This window comes from Melanostigma gelatinosum (genome assembly GCF_949748355.1).
Source record: "Melanostigma gelatinosum genome assembly, chromosome: 16".
Classification (NCBI taxonomy): Eukaryota; Metazoa; Chordata; class Actinopteri; order Perciformes; family Zoarcidae; genus Melanostigma; species Melanostigma gelatinosum.
This window is the reverse complement of record NC_136649.1, coordinates 2,625,866-2,645,663: the sequence shown is the minus strand read 5'-3', so window position 1 is coordinate 2,645,663 and position 19,798 is coordinate 2,625,866. Positions and strand designations below refer to the sequence as shown.

The window sequence follows — 19,798 nt, the reverse complement described above, 5'->3', positions numbered from 1 at the left end:
CCGGTTCTTGTGTTAAAAATGTCCGCTTAATAATGAAAAAACGAACTGCGTTAACGCGCGATAAGCTAGTTTAGCGTAGCCTCAGCTGTTTTTTGTTATGGTTTTTTTTGTTCCGGGTTGAGAGGTCACACAGCCGTTGTCTGTTACGTGAGCGCAGAAAACATATTTCCCACAATTTAAGCTTCTGCGTTTTCCAAATGCACTAGTATTATTCAAACGTATTGTTCGGTTCGTAAGCCTCGTACCAAACGGTTTAATATGAATATGTGTATTATTACACCCCTAGAAACAAATAATAGCTGTGGCTCATAATTAGGTTATTCAACTGTAGTAGGACAGCACATAAGGCCCAGGTATAAAATGCACAGCCCGCCACTGATATGTAATATATATATGTAACAGAGAATCCCCCTTTCTTGAAGCGTTCCTTTAGTTCAATCACATACTTTTTCATTCACTTTCGACCTCTGTAGAAATGAACAACCTGTGTGTGCGGGTGTGTGTTGCACACCTGTCCTGTAGGCAGCCTCAATAGTACGTCCTCCAATTTTCCTAGCCCCCGGTTTCCGTGGTGACACACTCTTGCGCTCCCATTGGGTGCATCATGTGTGGTCTCCTCGACGACAGGATCTGTCAGATGGCAATCCAACACACTGTCCTACACACACACACACTGCGTCACATTTCCAGGCATACATGGCTGCTGACATCACAACAAATGGCCCAGTTTACACCCGGCATTAGAATGAGTCTTCAGTAAGCCGATAAGCCGATTTAAACCGATCACGGATCGATCTGTAACGGATCACCGACCGATGATTTTGTTTGTACAGTGTAATCATCATAGTGTGTCATAAAGTTCTACTGCTGCTGTTCCTTTTCAAGTAACAAGTCCCCGAATATCAATGCAGAGTGTCAGTGAACAGATATAAAGCAGTAGTGTGTTGAAAGCATTTGACGGTGAACGTCATGGCGAGTGGAGGAGTTTGAGAAGCTCCCGGCGTCATTTAAGTCGCAGGTTTAGGAGCATTTTGTCTTCCTTGTAACTTATAATGACGGGATGAGGGAGGTGGGCAAAACCATTACGATATGTAGGCGTTGTTTAAAGACACACGCCAACGGCAGTATCGGGCATCTCCACACATATGAAGAGACACCATGCCGGTCTGTCAGCGACGGGGGGCACTCTGTTGTGGAAAATAAAGGATTTCAAAATCGGGTTAAAGTGCTTGAGCCACGCTACGAAATCCCCTCACGCACCCACTTCAGAATGAAGATCATTCCTCTATGAAGAGCAAAAGACTGACCGCTCACTTCATCACGGAGGAGCTTCATTGTCCGCCCCCTCTGGGAGAGTCACACAGACAGGTGCTGCAGACACGCCCCCTCTGTGAGAGTCACACAGACAGGTGCTGCAGACACGCCCCCTCTGTGAGAGTCACACAGACAGGTGCTGCAGACACGCCCCCTCTGTGAGAGTCACACAGACAGGTGCTGCAGACACGCCCCCTCTGGGAGAGTCACACAGACAGGTGCTGCAGACACGCCCCCTCTGTGAGAGTCACACAGACAGGTGCTGCAGACACGCCCCCTCTGGGAGAGTCACACAGACAGGTGCTGCAGACACGCCCCCTCTGTGAGAGTCACACAGACAGGTGCTGCAGACACGCCCCCTCTGTGAGAGTCACACAGACAGGTGCTGCAGACACGCCCCCTCTGTGAGAGTCACACAGACAGGTGCTGCAGACACGCCCCCTCTGTGAGAGTCACACAGACAGGTGCTGCAGACACGCCCCCTCTGGGAGAGTCACACAGACAGGTGCTGCAGACACGCCCCCTCTGTGAGAGTCACACAGACAGGTGCTGCAGACACGCCCCCTCTGTGAGAGTCACACAGACAGGTGCTGCAGACATGCCCCCTCTGGGAGAGTCACACAGAGACACACCTGGGGCAGGTGCTGACAGAAGCAGCAGAGTGGAAGCTAGACGGGCCCAATAGCAATATCTCAGTCACCACAGAAAGGTCTACCCTCTCCCAGACAATGGAGATATTCTCATCTTTTTGAAAACAAATGTAAAGTTGTAGACACTTATTGGTTTGTTTTTGCACTGTAATTTTTGCTCTGGTCTATGCTCTTAGATGCTTGTTTAATAAAGGAGATGCACTTATGACTTCTGGTGACTAGTAGTTCTCTTGAATACCAATGTTGAATACACTTATTGTAAGCCGCTTTGGATCAAAGTGTCTGCTAAATGACTGTAATGTAATGTTATATTTGTCTCCTCCCCTTTTCTTTGCTGATCCGAAAAATGATCTGAACCGTGACTCAAGAACCGTGGTTGCCGAACCGAACCGTGAGGTTTGTGATCCGTTGCACCCCTAGTCTTCAGTGACCACTTATCGGATGTCATTTCCATTCTCTACATGCAAATAAACATAGACATCGTTTCTGTTGCAAGACCAAATGTGTTGTTGTTAACCTGATGATCTCATTTACTTATTTGTGCCGAGCAAATGCAGCACTATGCTGACAAAAGACTGAGAAAAAAAATATTTCATTAACTGTACCATTCAAAGGCAATGGGCAGCTTTTAAGGTGGAATGTTTTCTTGCATGTTGACATTGGGACTAAATCAACCTTAAATGTCAATATGACAACTTTGATCAGTCCATTTTTATTTACTGTCTCTCTTGCATGACTGGATCTTCACAAGCTTTAAAAAATGTTTATGAATTTCAACCGGATTATGCCTATTGCCAATATTCTATTTCCTCACTTGGAGGAAAAAGACGTTTCCTCTTATGATCAGATAAACCAGGTGTGAACCGGGCCAAGTGTTGGAAATCACTTCTGTGTTGAATCGTGCTGTTGTGTCTCACTCACCATCCAGGTCCAGAAGACTTTCTCCACCTGTTTCCAGTTCAGATATGCTTCTAGGAGGTCACAGAGCCACTGCACACAAACACAGTCCTGTAACACACACACATTATAATTTTAAGGACACCCCAAAGCATGTTGTGTCAACACAGTATGAAGATGTACTCTCAGATGTAACTTTAACACTGCATTTGACAAGATTAAGAAATTACACAAACAACAAAACAAACTAAATGAACTGTTTATTGTTGAATTCTTAAACTAAGTAAGCTATCGAGTCAAACTTCACTATCAAGACGTGGCCAAAAGCTTGGTAACAAAGTATCAAATGAACAATAAAGAACATGACACTCAAACATTTGATTTTCTTGGCATTGACAAAACCCAAATCACTTGTGGCCTGAAAGTAAGATAGAACATGTTTAACACATATTGTAAACAGAGAGGAAATAGTTCAGTTATGTAACTCCAACTATAGGCAGAGCATGTAATTCATATTTTCTTTTCAATAACAGCAGCACACTCTCTTACCTCCCTTAGCACGGTTGAGCTTTGATCAGAGGAGGAGGCTACAGAAGAGGGAATGCTGGCAAAGGAAACCTGAGAAAAACATGGATTTCATAGAACTTATTCAAATATCTATTTAAAGAGTATTTAAAAAATATTTCCAGATTTTAAGGCAGAGAAACACTTGACAGTAGCCAAAGGGCATAAACAGTGAGTTTATTCTGTCTTTTGGGATGTTTGCATCATTGAGCAGAAAAAGTCTTGGCTTCGGTTTGGAATGGAAACTTCCGTCATTGTCACGCTTCCTGCACAAAATGTTGGACTTGCTTAACTTTAAGCAATGTTCAGTTCACTGTACAGAACGGCAGCATGTGGAAAAGTTGGAAAAGACGGGATTTTTCTCACAGCGTGGAGCAAGCGAGTTCGCTCCTCTTGCATGGACAGCAGGGTCCGCCCCTGGTGTCTCAGGCAACCAATGAGCCACTGCAGTTTCCTCAGAGATACCGAGTCTAACGGGAGCTTGTTGGGGAGCTGGGGGTTCATCTGACAGAGAGATATTAAGTTATACACATTTAACAATACAGAATTAGGTTTAACGTGGTGGGATACTTACAGGTGTAGGTGTGAGCAGTGTCTTCTCCAGCCGCTGCACTCGCCAGGTCAGCAGCTCCTCCAGTTTTCCTGTAGCGAGCAGCCAGCCCAGCGCCAGGAGGAGGTCTCTGCTGGAGAGTCTCCCTCCCTCCCCTCCTCCTCCTCCTCCTCCTCCCCAGCTCCCATACATCCAGTCCGCATGGTAGCCTGTCTGCCAGAGGCCTGCCGCCACCAGCTTCCTGTTCTCTGCGGCTAAACACAGATGGAGAAAACACACTCGGTCACTCAGCAAGTCCGCTTAAACGCTTTTCATCCCCATCAGGAGATGTCAGTGGGTTTGGTCCGGCTATGTGCAGAGAGCGTTTTGGATTCTATTCTCACAGTAGAACTGAATCCAAGTCAAGAAGTGCAGTGGTTATCAGAGTCAAATAGGGTTATAAACAAAGTGGGTACATGATCATATATGTGGTGAGCAAAAGTCACAAGATGATGTTTTTACAAGCACACAGAACAGACTTTGCATATTGGACAATGTGTCATTTTAGGTTCTTTTCCATGTACCAATTTAATGTGCAAACACATGTTTTGTCTACCGGGATGTTTTCAAATCCTGGGAAAAAATATCATCTCCGTGGAAATTAAAGTAAAGTCCTGAAAATAGCATTAAAGCCACAGAGGGATCCACGTGACTTACCTCCTCCAGGCTGTGAAACAATGCTCGATGTCTGAAGCATACCGGCGAGGAGTTGCCAGAACTGGTCCTCCTGGGAAACAACAGCAAGCAGAGAGATGTCAAATATGTACAGTCCACGGTCTGTTAGGAAGAGTGCTGCCACCGAAAGCACAGGACAGGAACACGTGCTGCTTTACAGAGTGCTCCAACACTCTGCTTCTTCTTAGCATGACGCACTGCTGATGTTATTGTTGCCTTACTGATATCATTGCCACATGTTCTCCCATGTTCTGCTCCTGCTGAGATCCAATTGCAATCGATAAAAAATAATTCATCATTCATTTTTACCAGAATGCCGGTATGTAATGACTTGTTTGGCTTTTGTGTTGCAAGAAATCATCATGGAATTAAAACAGCTTTACACAGTTTGATTTCGGCTAACACAGTGAAAATCACGTAACTCGTACCTAAAGCTGTCAAATAATAATAATACATGTAGCCTTACCTCAAGAGAAAATACAGTTACATTCCACCCTGACAGTGACAACAGAATAGGAACGTACCACCTCGGGTCCACCTCCGAATTTAGCCCGTCTGAAGTTCTCCGGTGGGGGGACAGATTCCAGGCCGGCGGCCGCTAGCAGTCTGCAGAGAGCTCCTATCACCTGCTTCACTTCCACACTCACAGCCGCTTTACTCCGCTGCATTACAGCCACAGCACACTACATGCACACGGACAAACGTTCTATCCACTCAGCTGTCACGCTTATTCCAGTAGAGACTGTTTTTAATCGACATATTTTCAAGAAACTTCTACCGCTCTGAAGTTGAGCTGTTGATATATCGCGGCGAAGATAACAACTTCCGGGTACGAGGGCCGCTGCAAGGGAAGCGAATGGAAGAAGTTGTGACTGATATCTACTTAGGCCAATTATAAATGGGATTCTGAAAGCGGTAGGTTGGACTTACTTTTCATTGGTGCCCTGTTAAAGTACATGTTTCACGTACATTAACAGGGGAAACTTCCTACAGTCTATGGGCGGTTAACTCGTGGAGACAAAATATGCCAATCACGTGACTGTAAATTACCTATTGTTAGAATTATAAAAGAAAAACCCTGTTTGGATGCATTAGTCCAAGTACTAAATTATTCTATACTTTATTTTCAGAATTTATCAATATTAATGTTGTATTTCAAGTAACAATGCTCAACTGAGATATAATTTATTTCAAATAAACAAAATTTATTTTTTACAATTGTATGTACAAACGTTTAGACCATATAAATAGAATACCTCAAACACAGTGGCAAACATAAATGTATATGTATTTTTCTGCATGTAAATGATCACTGTGGCTCCACAGTCCTGAACCAAAGGCTGTTGCAATGTGGCCAGTGATGGCCCCTTCATGTCCCATGGGAAGGATCGTAAATACCAACTTCCTGCGATAATTCTACTGTTTACTACCTGAGAAGTCAGAGTTCGGTAACAGACCCTGATTTACATTTGTTATTCACTCTTAAATGTATCTCTCCAAGTCACAATTGTTCCACTGCTTAGTCTATGCGGTGTGAAAGTAGCATCATACATCTTATATTTAGCTGTATATGCTCATCTCTCCATGGAGGGAGGACAGTGTTTTTGGCCCATAAATAGTACTGTGCTCATCATGTATTTCCACTGATGAGGTTTCACCAACACTTTTTTGGTCCCAAGCCCACAAGGCCTTAAAGTGGCAGTCATTAAGATTTCAGTCCTGGTTGATTTACAATTTCTATTTGAGTGAAAACAATGGGATTGTGCTTTGAGTTTAATAGCATGAAGTCAATGGCTGCGCCCAAAATTCCACACTAACATTTTTTTTAGAATTGTATTCAGAATTGTGTTTTTTGTGTGTTTGTTAGGAAAAACTGAAATCCATTCTCGGGAATGTAACCACAGACACCCAATTGGTAATACTGCAAATATATATTGCAATCAGTGGGCCATAGACTCAATCACCACTGTGTTACCGCCTTCAGTGATAGGTAAAAGACATTTATTCAAATGTAAATCTTCGAGATTGCCAATTTAAGTATTGATCTTTTTTTAAAGGACTTTTCTCATTCTATAAAGCATAATTGGTCATCTTGTGCTTGTCTATCTCGAACAAAGTGTACGCTGTTGTAAAAATCATTTTATAAAAAGAAAAGCACCATGACAAACCAAACAAAACTTGAAAAAAGGGAAGACTTCAGAAAAGGAGGTTGCAGTTTTGCAGAGAGTCATGCTCCTCAGTTCTCTCCATCTGCTTCATCCTCTTCCTGTTTGATGACTGGCGTTCCTGGAAACCACGGGAAAGAGATCTCCAATCATAACTTCAAAGAAACAACGTATCGCTATTATGTGTCTTGTAGCTGACCATGTAAAGGGTAATTATTGTTTTTATTTCATGGTTTCTCCTTTGCACTCCATAGACCGTCAAGCCCTTTTTGTAACATTTATGAGTCCATAATGGGGGAAATTGGACATTTTCTTCAAATTAATACTCTATTTAAAACCGAAGCTGACTCACTAAAAATACTGCCGTGGTTATGTTGGCAATGAATTTGAATTCATTATTATTAATTCTTCACAATTGATGGACCGGTAAAGTGTCATCACAATATTTCTTCAACCCTGGAATCACATGTTAATAGATAGTTAATGGTTCAGTTTTTTTATCAGTTAAGTCTATACCGTGGATACCTGGATGACAATTGCAGAAGTGGCATGGAATGTAGGTAGTGGTTCTAACACACGTCGCTGCTGAAACATTCTTACCATCTAGTTTCCACAGCTTAGGTAGTCTTTTAGAGGCTTCATCCATCCAGGTTCCCTCGGCTGAATGCTTCTCCTCCAGAGGGTTTCCAACAAACACCAGGTCTGCAAGGGATGGCAGGTCGGCCAGCCTCACAAACTCTCCTACACAATACAGACATGACAGCATATAATAAATGAAAGTCATCACAAGGGATTCCTACATCAACAAACCATCAGCACAATACCTTTAAAATATAAATTACTAAAGAGATCATTGCTAAAAAAGTTGGAAAGCTTTACTGTAGTAGTTTTTTTTTTTTTTTTGTATTTTAAACGTGCAGTGGAAGGAATAAAAGGCTGCTTTTAAAAAACACTGCTAATATAGTTATCCTCTTCAATGAAACAAAATGATGTTAGGCAAGAGGAGGATTTTTTCAAAACAGGTCACTTAAAAGCCTCATAAATGTTACATGAAACCAGGAATAAACATGACATAATACTTTCGCGATCTCATTAGCTGTCTATCTCAATACGTGTTGATTGTGTTGATGAACGTAGCTCACCCCATTCTTTCACCAGGTTGTTGCACATGTAGAGGACTCGGAGTTTCTTCATGAATTGAATTCCCTTCAGTTTCTCGATCAAGTTATAGGAGATCCACAACTCTTCTAATGTGTTCGCCACTGCCTCCTGCGCACACACACATATACACAGAAACAACCCATGCAAAATAATGTACACTCAAAGTATGCGTGTAGCATGTCTGGATCCCCTTTAAGAAAAGAGGGAACCTATAAAACACTGCTGATTATGTTGCATACAGTATGTAACTTACCAGCCCATTGAAGGACTTAATATTATTCCTTCCTAATGACAATATCTTCAAGTTCTCTGGAAGAACACACCACAACAACACATTACAACCCCACATTTCCATCAGTGTGTGTCTGTGTGGTGTGTATTTATGCAGTGAGGACTCACTCAGGCCATTGAGATTGGTTATTTTTTCAATGCAGTTTGTGGACATAGAGAGCTTCCTGTGGAGGATACAGTACAAAAACCGATCAGGTATTTCAATGAGGGTGTTTTTTTAAAGTGGTGATTCTCAACCTTTTGTAACTCAAGACCCACTTCTTGTTGTGACAAAATGTCTGAGGACCATCTTCCCAAAATGAGAACAAAGCATAACATGAATATCCTGGTGATGCCGGAAGAAGTCTGTTGTTTTGTGTTATCTGCAGTTTAATTGTTTTTTTAGTTGTTTTTTTTTGGAAACATCAACATAATTCATCTACTAAAGTATTAGACAATAATGGAAATGTGTTGGTTGTTTCTTGGACTCTGGTGTTTGGATGTATTCTGTCAGTTACACTGCTGCTGATTGTGTGAATTTCTGACGAAAACAGTGACGTTTCGAGTGTGAATGTCGATAACGTAGTCGTGTTCATGTATACAGCCTATGATTGGAACAAAAAAAAATATCTTTGCATTAAAGGGGTATTTTCTGAGGAATTTACTAAGAGTAAGAAAACGTCATGGAAGTGCAGTCCTTAGACTATGTAACTAAGTCTAAGGACTTAGTTGACTTAGTTGAGTGGACTTAAGGCCAGTGAGGTCGCTGTGAACTGCACAGCGACCTATCTACCTCTATCTACCAACCTGAACTCCTTTGTTCGATAATTTAATTTGAAGACAAAAAGTAGCTCCAAGGTCTCACTGGTGCATATAAACAGGAACTTTTATCAAATTAAAGCTGAATCAATCAGTTTATTCTAAATGACTGGCACATTGATTGGTAATGAAAATAAGCATAAGTTACTAAAATGCAGAGACTAAAAACCTGTCTCACGACGGTCTAATCCCAGTTCACGTTCCCTATTAGGAAAATGACATCACAATGATAGGAAGAGCCGACATCGAAGGATCTTTTCTGTAACTTTGGAACCAGCCATCAATTTTCACAGATTAAAGCTGTATTTCCTTAGACTCTCACAAAAGTAAAGCCAAATTGTACTCAGGAAGAGAGCTGACCGACATGAGCAACGCCCGGTTTATACTTTTGAAATTGACCAAATCGTTTCAAACACCAGCTGAAATAGTCATCTGTAACAGCTGGCCTACGACCATACTGTACCTCCTATTGCATGTTGAAAGATATCCTACTGTAGATTTTGCTCAGAATGATTCAGAGTAAATGTGTAGCTTTACCAGATAGTATCAACCTATTCAATTCAATTCAATTCAATTTATATCCCAAAAGATAAATGTATAGCCCAAAATCACAAATTTGCCTCAGAGGGCTTTACAATCTGTACACATACGACGTCCTCTGTCCCGGGACCCTCACATCGGAGAACAGGAAAAATTCCCCCAAAAAAACCTTTAACGGGGAGGAAGAGACCTGTGGGAGAGCAACAGAGGAGGGATCCCTCTCCCAGGATGGACAGAAGTGTGATAGATGTCATGTGTATTATTTGTTGTGTCGTTACAGGACTCACTCGCAGTTGGTGAGTGTGGAGAGAGAGGCATCCATCCTCTCTATAGGAGGAACCTGACCATACAGTTTTATGGCTTTACTCTCGCTCACTTTCTCCCCTGACTTCTCCTCCTGTGCGGTACACACACAGACACACAGATCAAAAGATGCAATTACAACACCTATGCTACCATCATGCAACTACTTTCAGTCATGAATTTTAAACACTCGTACGAACACAAACAAATAATCATATTGAAAAATATTGCATGTATGCCACTCACCAGTTTGGCCAGTGCTTCTTTCACAGTCGTTGCTTTGGCCTGGAGACATTACATAACATTAGACAGGGAGAGGCTAGATGCTAGTGTGATGACAAAATAGCAGATGGGTACTGTAGATAAGATAGAACAGTGCTACATTAAACACACAGGCTTTTAATATGCACAATGTCTTTATTTCCATTTTCATTTGGGGGAGTTTGGCGGCTAAGACACTTCATTCTGAGTGAGCAGCCACTCCAACTATTAGCCCTCGTCCTAGCCTTCCCAATACTCTGTTTAGCGTGAGGAAAAATTGGCAAACTAGACACAGACATCCACACACGTTTAGGGCAGACTCGACGTTAGCCAGCTAACTAAGGTTAGCTATCCAATTCAGCTAATTAAAGTGAGCCCATGTTAGCTAACAAAGACAACAATATCCCACGTAATGTCAATTAATATACCCCTCCGAAAGGAAGACGTTGCATGTTCGGAAAGGTTAGAGTCGTAACATGTCGCTAAAAAACACGAAATAGCAACGAAACACATGAAGCCACAACACAAACACTCACCATGTTCATGTTGACGTCGTCTCTCGGGTTGCTATGGCACTGAGAGGCAGCCGACAAGCTGCGCCTGCGCACTGCGCAGTGTAACTGTGACAGGGTTTGATCCAGTGAAATGCAGAAGAACAAGACAACTGTTGGCTTCTTATGTCATTACGACTTTCGATAGTACAGTATAAGTGACTGTATCTGCTGTGACAGATTCGTCACCCATTATCACAATTTCCCTCATCGCAGATGAAGCGCTTCATGGTCCGTGTAGGTCCGTGTACGTTTTACCGTTAATTCGGAAAAACCCAAAATACGGAAATACCATGGTATTTCATCTGATATTTCATGTTTATGGTTAATTTACATTAGTTGTATACATCATGTATTTACTTGTTATCTTTGTGTCATTTAAGAACTAAACATACCTACATGGAAGAATGAGCATGTGTTGGTCACGAGGCAATAAATAATGACAATTGAAAAAATAAAGACGTTTGGTTTATTCTTATTGAACATTAAGCCTAATTTACCGACCTCATTGATTTAATTGTCACACTTAAATCCTGAATTGAGGTCTTTCTTTGTTCCGTCCTCCTATATATACCTCTTTACTCTGCACTTCTTTAACCTCCTGGTCCATATATGACAGACAACTAATTATTGTCAATTAATTGGATAAAGGAGTTTACGTAGTTATGTATTTTCTGACAGACTTGTTCTTTAAGTTAACTCTTTCTTGCTCGTGTAACATAGTTGAAGAGGTTCAGGTTAAATCCCGCTAAATGGGAAAAGTCCGCCACCTGCTGTTGTAAATGTGTACCTGCACTGAATGGTAGACGCAAAGGACTATGGGTAATCCTGAATGCAAGGGAGGATTTACTGAAGGCAACGGGTCCGTGAATGTCCGTGGACAATATAATGTTAACTAGTGATGGCGAGATGAAGCCTCATGAGGCATCGCAACACTTCAGCCAATTGGTTCGAGAAAGGGTTCATTACTCGAAGCTTCATGTGCACACGATACCACCTACTGGCCAAGTGTATAATCACAGGCAGCTGTGTCTGAACCACATAATGTGATGCATTGAATTTTTGTGTCTGTTATGGCTGTTGGGAATGACTGAATTACAAAAATGTATGACCAAATCATTTCTGTACATAAATTATGACATATGTGCATAATAAAATATATTTTTAATGTATTCTGTGTGTGTACATTTTCCCAAAATGGTAGTATCATGATATGGCAGGTTGTGTAATGATGTTATTATGTCACTTTAGGAAAATGGCATGGGCTTAAGCAGGCAGAGGACAGTGAAAGTGCTTGTGGAACTAGGAAGAGGGGACTGCATATGCTTGTGGAACTTGGACAGTGAAACACCCTTTCACAGGGTACAGAAGATGCTGGCGTGCACAAAAACGCAAGAGCAAGTCTATATAAATTTGCATACAGGAATTTTTGCCTCTCCCAGTACTCCAGAGGCTTTTCCAGCCTGCTTATATTTGGCTCGGAAAGGTAGCGCTGGACCTCCACAGTGGCATCTGCTGTTACATTTTGAGTCTTCCGTGCCTCCATGACGCTGGTGTCTAAACGATGCCACAGTTTGCTACCTAAGAGGAAACCACAGATCACGTTACTAAGTGTTCTCATCGGAATAATTGATCTCAAAATGTAAAATAATAGATTACCTCCTGTGACATCATGAGAGGTGGAAGCCTGGGGGATTTCCTCTCTGCTTTGTTTTGACCGTATAATGGTGGCACACTCGGAGGTCAGTCGTTTTATTGCTTCGGTGGCTTTTGTTTGGCTGAAAAATCCTATTGCTTTAAATCGGGATCCAGTTTGGACACAAATGCCCTGAATCCAACATCATCCACAATACTGAAGGGCTGTGTGTCCTTCACTATCATGGAGACGAGGGCTTCATCCAGCTCTTGTTTTCTGGTGGCTGGTTAAAAGAGAATAAATACAGTGTCTGTTACCTGTCTTTATTTGCACAATAAACAAAAGTGAACAGGGAAAAATTGTGATGGTGCATTTGTAATATTGTAATGACTTACAATGGCTAGGTGAAGCTCCAGTTTCCTCCTTATTCTCATGCAAGGCACGGTGATGCCTTAGCATGGATGAGGTGTTATACCCCAACTCCTTGGAGTACAATAAACACCTCACCTTTGAATAAAATAAGAAACTGTGAAAAATACAGTTCTTGATAAGCAAACCTAATGTGTCTGAAATAGAGTTAGATTTAGCTTACCTTATTAGGAGTTATCAAATCAAAGTGTTCCCACACAGGGGAAATCCTCCTCTTCCTAGCTGGCTCCATCTTATCACCTATCCTTCTCTCCTCACTCTCCTAACTCTCCAAACTATCTCTCTCTCTCTAAACTCTCCAAACTATATAAACGCTATCCAAACTATCTCTCTCTAAACTCTCCAAACTATATAAACGCCATCCAAACTATCCAAACTCACAACTCTCCACCAACAACCCACATTTTGAATGGAGCCTGAGGGGTTTATATTGCTGTCAAACCTCTCGGCAAAATCTGAACCACTTCCCGAAGCAGTCACGTGGTACAGCCGGGCAGCGAGGCTTCGGACGTCATCATTTGTGGCTCCTCCCCTAAATGAAGCAAGCCTCGATACGCGCTTCGAGGAAACGCCCCCTCCATTACTCGACACACGCTTCGAAGCGTCGGCACATCTCGTAACATCACTAATGTTAACTAACTTTAAAAATACACAAGAGTTGAGCTGGCTTTATTTTGTTGAATGTTATTTGTCTTAGATAATATTCGCCATGTTTTTATTAAGTTAACTATTCGTTTTTTATGTGTTTTATTGCCAGTAAAAATGTCGCCAATACAGCTAACGTTAGCTAATACTAACTTGATGCCGTCTTTCTAGACAGAGCATGCCCAGTTGTCCGCAAGATGACCCATTCTTCCATGTTGTCCTTTGTCATAAATACAGGTATGTTACAGTATGTTCTATAGTCTACAGCAGGGGTGTCAAACTCATTTCCACTCTGGGCCACATCAGCATCACAGTCGCCCTCAAAGGGCCGGTTGTAACTGTAAGACTGTATCACTAACTTATCCTAACATATTGTTAAATAACTCTCTCTGCATTTGATTATTGTTTATTCAAGTGTACAAATATTGTACATGCAGTTATATAAATGAAAAATGATATTTAAACACAGTTCTGTTATTGTAACATAAATCATTTTAATTGAGGGTTAAGAAACCCACATGACTCTATCAAAGATCAAACTATTAAAGAAAATAACAAAGACAAATATCAAACACAAGTTATGACATTAACTTTGTTCAAAGCTGTTTGTTCACCTCTCTGCATCACTAATGTTCCTCCCTGTCGTCGTCCTGTGCATGGCAGCTACATCCAAGAGCTGCTCACTGAGAGTCAGGTCTGATGAACATGATAGATGATGTATCCGTGTTGTCTGCTTTCATCAACAGTTCATTAGAAACACAAGTACCTGCTCGTCTCTTAGCTAGCTGTGTTGTTAGATTGCTGCTAGTTCATCAACTCGGTCTGCGATGGTGTTTCTTCACAAACTGACATTTGTTAAAGTCTGTATCTGGTCGGAGCTCTGCTCACATACCTTCAGCATGCACTGGGCTGTAGCTGTGTGAATATATTCTGCTGTGATTGCAGTCTGCCTTTTAATTCTTGGACAGTTTGATGTTTTTCTTGGAGGCTAAATTTAGCTCCGTGTTTGGTGTCAAAATGCCGACGTGAATTGTATCCTTCATCACCGACACGCCTCATAACACAGCAGACAGACCCGTTGTTCTCCTTGAAGCACGAACATGTATTCGCTTTCCCATCTTTCATTACATTTTCTTCCCTCTGCATCAATTTTTCTCTCCGTGGACATTTTGGGATTATTTGTCGATCTTTTTCAATTGTTGGAAAACCTCTTTTCTGGCTGTTGCCTCTCCTGTCCACCTGTTGTGATAGTTTTAATGTCGGTACACAGACAACATGCTATCTCATCATTTCAACTTTCTAGCTCATAATTTCGACCTTGGGGATACTTTTATTTTCAAGTCTAACTTTTTATTATTTTGACACGTGGTCTACATGTTTACTCAGTTATACAATTGTTATTATAAAATGAAAAAGGTAACAGTTCAGTGTGAGAAATCTGTATAAATATATTTTTGGTTATATATACTTTTGTAATTCTCATACATTTAAGAGAGAGACAATTTATGTTCTATTTCGGCTATTTTATTTAAAGGAAATTAAACCCACTATACGATCACTGTATCAATGTCAACAATGTATTTCAAGATGGGTAATCCTGAACGCAACGGAGGATTTACTGAAGACAGAGCATGCGCAGTTGTCCGCAAGATGACCCATTCTTCCATATTGTCCTTTGTCATGAATGCAGATGTGGAATGAACCTGCTGTTACCACAAGCCTGACCAGCCCCGAGAGATTCATTTAGCCAGGAGACATCTTCACAGAGGTTACACTAGCTCCCCTATGAAGGTTTCTGTCTGGCTTTTATTGAACAGGATGTTCTTCTAACAATTACTGCAGTTTCTGCACTTACAACCTGTTTCCTATGCTGACTCTGACAATTATCAGAGTCAGTTAAACACAAAATGAATTAATGTACTTATCTTTTCCATTCAGTCAACATAGAAGCACATATGATTACATATTGATCAATGATAGAAAAACACATTCAGGCTATCATTAAATTGACACTGATATGAGATTACATGTAAAGAATATATCTGAGATCAAAACACTCTTGGCTCAATATAAGGAAAGAAATCGTAACTCATCAAAGAGAATGAAACTTAAATAAGGATAAAACATGAATAAAAAGTAAATTACACTTTAAGATACCACTTCCTATATGGTGTGAAGGATTTCAGTATTAAACACAGGATTAAATAACACCCCTAGTGGTGAGTAGAAGTGTCACTATAATAAATATGTTAGTCACATTATGTTTCCATATGAATGTATTAAATGTTTACAATATTCTTACTTATAGAAGATATTATATGTTACAGTATATTAACTCATTGAATGTATTAAATCATAGAAGTATAGTCACTGTAGGTATTAAAACACTGTAAGAATAAATCTTGAGGGTCAGATTGGGATTCTGAGTGAGACATGCAGCAGCAAATGGAGGATGGGGCCAGTGGGATGGGTCAAATGCCAAAGCTGACCACGACGGAGAGGTGGAGTCAAGATGTTTTGCGAGGAGCCAAGATGTTTTGCTAAAGGATCGATAATGGGAGGGGACAGAATTCAAATGGAGTCAATCACTAATCGCCACGGAGGGTCATTCAGACGTTTTATGACTGTTTCGGACACTTTCCGACTCTCAGGGGATACGAAAGACAATGTTTTAGGGAGTTTACCTCAGCTCACTGCAGCTTGCTTTTTCAGCTAACTGGCCTGGGCCAGACTGTGAGGTGATGCGTGTATGTGGTCTCTGCTCTCGAGAACATTACTATTGATAGTTAATTCAGTTTGTAAGTGAACTTTGTGTAGTACATTAAATATTGTTTTTAATTTTTAATTAATTTTGAACCGGATCCAGTCCATTTTTCTGATGCGCGTGCGCAGTAAGAAGCTCGCAGCAGGGGGTTAGGGTTAGGGTTTTTTAACCTGCACTTTATTGTTATTATCTTGGAAATATATTCAGTGCAAAACAGGTGAATTGCAGGCACAATAAGCTATTATTTGCCAAATATTAGTTATTTTTTGCACAGATTGAACTTTATTTGCATTGTTCTAACAAAGCGATTGCACATTGTATTTGTTTTTGTCTGAAGGAGCAATCTGGTGTTATTGGATGGGAACTTCATTTTACGAGATTGTGTCATGCTGGTGTGTCCACCATGCTAAAGAGCTGGTAGTCTGTTGCATTGGTTCCCAACTCAATTCATCCTGACGGTCTGCATCCGCCTACAGCTCCAGAGATCAATCTGAGGGGTCACGAGACCGGTAACATGGCAGCAAAGAAGAAAAGAGAACCAATTAATCTGGTTTTTGCTCTTATCTTGGGAGATTAGGGAAAAAATGAAAACATTCTCGAGTCAAACTTTCTGAAACTCAATGGTACTAAAACTAAAGGCATTTTATTTGGACCACAACATTATATCTTCTCATCTTGGCCCTTTGACCCCTTCTGTTTAACCATTCAAATCAGGATTTAAGTGTGACAATTAAATCAATGAGGTAGGTAAATTAGGCTTAATGTTCAATAAGAATAAACCAAAGATCTTTATTTTTTCAATTGTCATTATTTATTGCCTCGTGATCAACACATTCCCATGTATGTTTAGTTATTAAATTACACAAAAATAACAAGTAAATATAATGACTTTTTCTTCAGAAAAGTGGCTCAGGACAGTTGATTTCACAGTTTCATGTCATTTCCATGAATATCTGCAGCTTTCAGCACTTTACTGCCTAGAGATGCATTTTCATTTGTTGTGGTCTTAAAATACGTTTCAGGCAGAGAGGAGGCCAAAAGTTGATTTTGTGAAAGTAAACAGTTTCAAAGATTTCCTTCAGAGAAGTGGCTCAAGACAGTTGATTTCACTGTTTCATGATGTTTTCATTAGAAGCTTGATGCTTACACACCTTTACTGGTTTAAGGTACATTCTCAGCCTTTTATGCGCTTAAAGCTTGGCCTTTAAAGTAAATCTTTGAAACTATGTTTACTTTCACAAAATCAACAAGAAAATCTGTTATGGTCGGTTATCCTGGACCCATAAGCGGACACGGAGACGGCAATGTAGGTGAAGGAAATGGATTTTAATGAGTTGCTCGTAGAGCAGGCGAAGAATGCAGGTAGGGAGATGAGGCGGCTGGGCTGCGTGGGCACAGGAATCTTGAGGCACAAGAGAAAACAGGTTAGTGAGTACAACAATCTCTTAGTCGAGAAAAAGACTCAGAGCGGCCAAGATACTAGCTACCACTGAGATGACGAAACAATCTGGCGATGAGATGGAAGGAAGCCGGGGTATTTGAGCTGCCTGTGCTTGAAGGTCTGATTGCCGGCAGGTGCGGAGATGAGCCCAGGTGCCGGGGGATGGAAGCCGCGCCCATGCCCCCCACACACACACACACACACAGAGGGGAGGCACCAAGAAAAGGGCTGGAGTCACAGCAGAGCCGTGTAAATAAAATATATTCATTCAATGTTAAATAATATGCGCTATACTTGTAAGCTTATATTGCGGAGTTGTGAGGTCACTGTAAGTAGGTCAAAAACTCCGAGCAGGGCATTCCGTCGCCTGTTTGCACGATAGAAACAGATACAGTGGCCCTGAAAGAAACACTTGCTTAAACCACCAGATTAGGGCGGAAACTGCCATCTTAGAGTAGGAGAAGAGTTCTCTTTATCTATTCACACAGAGACTTCGAAATAGCTTAGAACTGCACCCTTTCCGGCACCTAAAGTGTTAACAACATGCATACGCACTGATGATCCAGAGAAGGCGGTCCCAGGACGTGAGCCAGTGTGGGCGGAAATGCCCAGCGCTCCTACCAGGCCGTTGACAGCTAAACACAGCTCCGCTTGCGACTTTGCCTTAACCAATAGGCTCCATAAGGGGAACCTATACACCGCATGCGCACTCTGTCTAAGCGCCTTTTTAGCTTTTCATTCGCTCCTACAGAGTGAACTTTTCTAGGTCCGTACACGTTTAACTGCTGGACATAATACTTCTGTTACAAATAAATGTTATTGCTTGAATTGAGCTAAACACCTCGATCTCAGTCTGTTCACTCCAGTTACATTCTCAACAGCCGTGACAGTACAAAATGAAAGTATTGTTGTTATGATAATCTCTATGATCTTCAAATCCATCAATGTCTGTGTTTTTATTTTGTGTCGGATTTAAGTGGTTTCAGAGACTTTCCACGACAAGGGAGTCAAGCTTCTGTGTGTGATGGAATAACAGCCCTACTTCCTGTTTTTCTGATGTGAAGCAATCCAGCAATTTCAACTATGGTGTCATTGATTTTACCTTCAATTAATAGAATATTTTTCAACAGAACAAAGAATTGAACAAAATAATATATTTTTTTCCATGATTTGAAAAGTTAGGCACTAATCATTTCCCTGATAACCGTAACATATAAAACAGGCTCACAGCCTAAGGCCTTCACAGGGACAGACAATAGGTCCAGACGAAGACTGTAGCCAGCCAGCACTCATGGATTTGCCGCCTTGGTGGCGGACTCACTGGAGGTGATGCCTGTCAGTTCATGAGCCAAAGCGCTGTACACTGCTGCCTCCTCGTGGACAGCCATAAGGCACTGGTATGGATATGGACACATATGGGCACAGAAATAATATGGGCTTCACTCTATCTCCAAATACAAACAAAATGCTGCAGAATCTGGTTGTAACTAATGGTCTTAATAATGCTTTATAGTTTAGTAATAAGCCATTAACAACAATGATGAAACATGTAAATGCTCCTCCAGCATAACTTGCTTTGTCTTTTTAACTGCGACCAAAACGTACAGTTGAACCACTTTCAAAGCTCAAGTGCATCTCAACTTAAACCCATTGATTAGTAGCTTATTAACATTTAAGCCTCTTAACATTTTTGCCCACCATCAACTCCACCTGGGCCAGACAGGCCAAGAGGGTAATCGGGCTGACTAGAGGGCGCATGTGAGCTCACCAGACGGGAACATGGACAACCCATGAGGACTTGTGTGTGGACCAGAGACTAGCTGGACCTATGAGAGGAACACCGGGGCTCTTTGGCCGACCAGAGCAGCACTTGAGCCACTGAGAGAGGCACTTAATACAACCAGAGGAACGCTCCGGCAAATCACAAGGTCACATAGAACAACAGGAGGGTAGTTGAGCTGATCTGAAGGATGTGGGTCGACTACAGGAGCACATAAGGGTCCAACAATAGTTTTAATGTGAGGTTGATTAGTAAAATATCATCTTTAGTTTTAATAAGGGGGCTATGAATAAGGTTTTGGTTTGGTTAAGAGCAGTGCATTAGTACATTACTCGGTTATATTT

General features: G+C 41.3%; 2 protein-coding genes across 3 annotated transcripts in view; both read right to left on the bottom strand.

Moving 5' to 3' along the window:
* The window catches only part of tedc1 (tubulin epsilon and delta complex 1), a 15,110-nt gene extending 9,621 nt beyond the window's left edge, over positions 1-5,489 (bottom strand). Inside the window, exons 1-7 of one of the 2 annotated variants that reach the window (XM_079287109.1) lie at positions 5,214-5,489; positions 4,672-4,741; positions 4,000-4,229; positions 3,792-3,929; positions 3,411-3,479; positions 2,886-2,972; positions 512-658 (exon numbers count right to left, since the gene is read on the bottom strand). In XM_079287109.1, the coding sequence (XP_079143235.1) occupies positions 512-658; positions 2,886-2,972; positions 3,411-3,479; positions 3,792-3,929; positions 4,000-4,229; positions 4,672-4,741; positions 5,214-5,357 (885 nt within the window). In that variant the 5' untranslated portion in view covers positions 5,358-5,489. The remainder of the gene's footprint in view (positions 1-511; positions 659-2,885; positions 2,973-3,410; positions 3,480-3,791; positions 3,930-3,999; positions 4,230-4,671; positions 4,742-5,213) is intronic. The other variant, XM_079287110.1, reaches the window with a different exon arrangement.
* Positions 5,490-5,950: 461 nt separating this feature from the next.
* dnal1 (dynein, axonemal, light chain 1) lies at positions 5,951-17,853 on the bottom strand (the record flags this gene model as incomplete). Its single annotated transcript, XM_079286087.1, is given in 11 exon segments — positions 5,951-6,975; positions 7,455-7,595; positions 7,997-8,123; positions 8,269-8,324; positions 8,415-8,470; positions 9,932-10,041; positions 10,194-10,232; positions 10,745-10,752; positions 10,755-10,927; positions 17,514-17,635; positions 17,803-17,853. Coding segments are annotated over 11 exon segments (933 nt in total). The 3' UTR covers positions 5,951-6,925.
* Between the last annotated feature and the right edge of the window lie 1,945 nt (positions 17,854-19,798).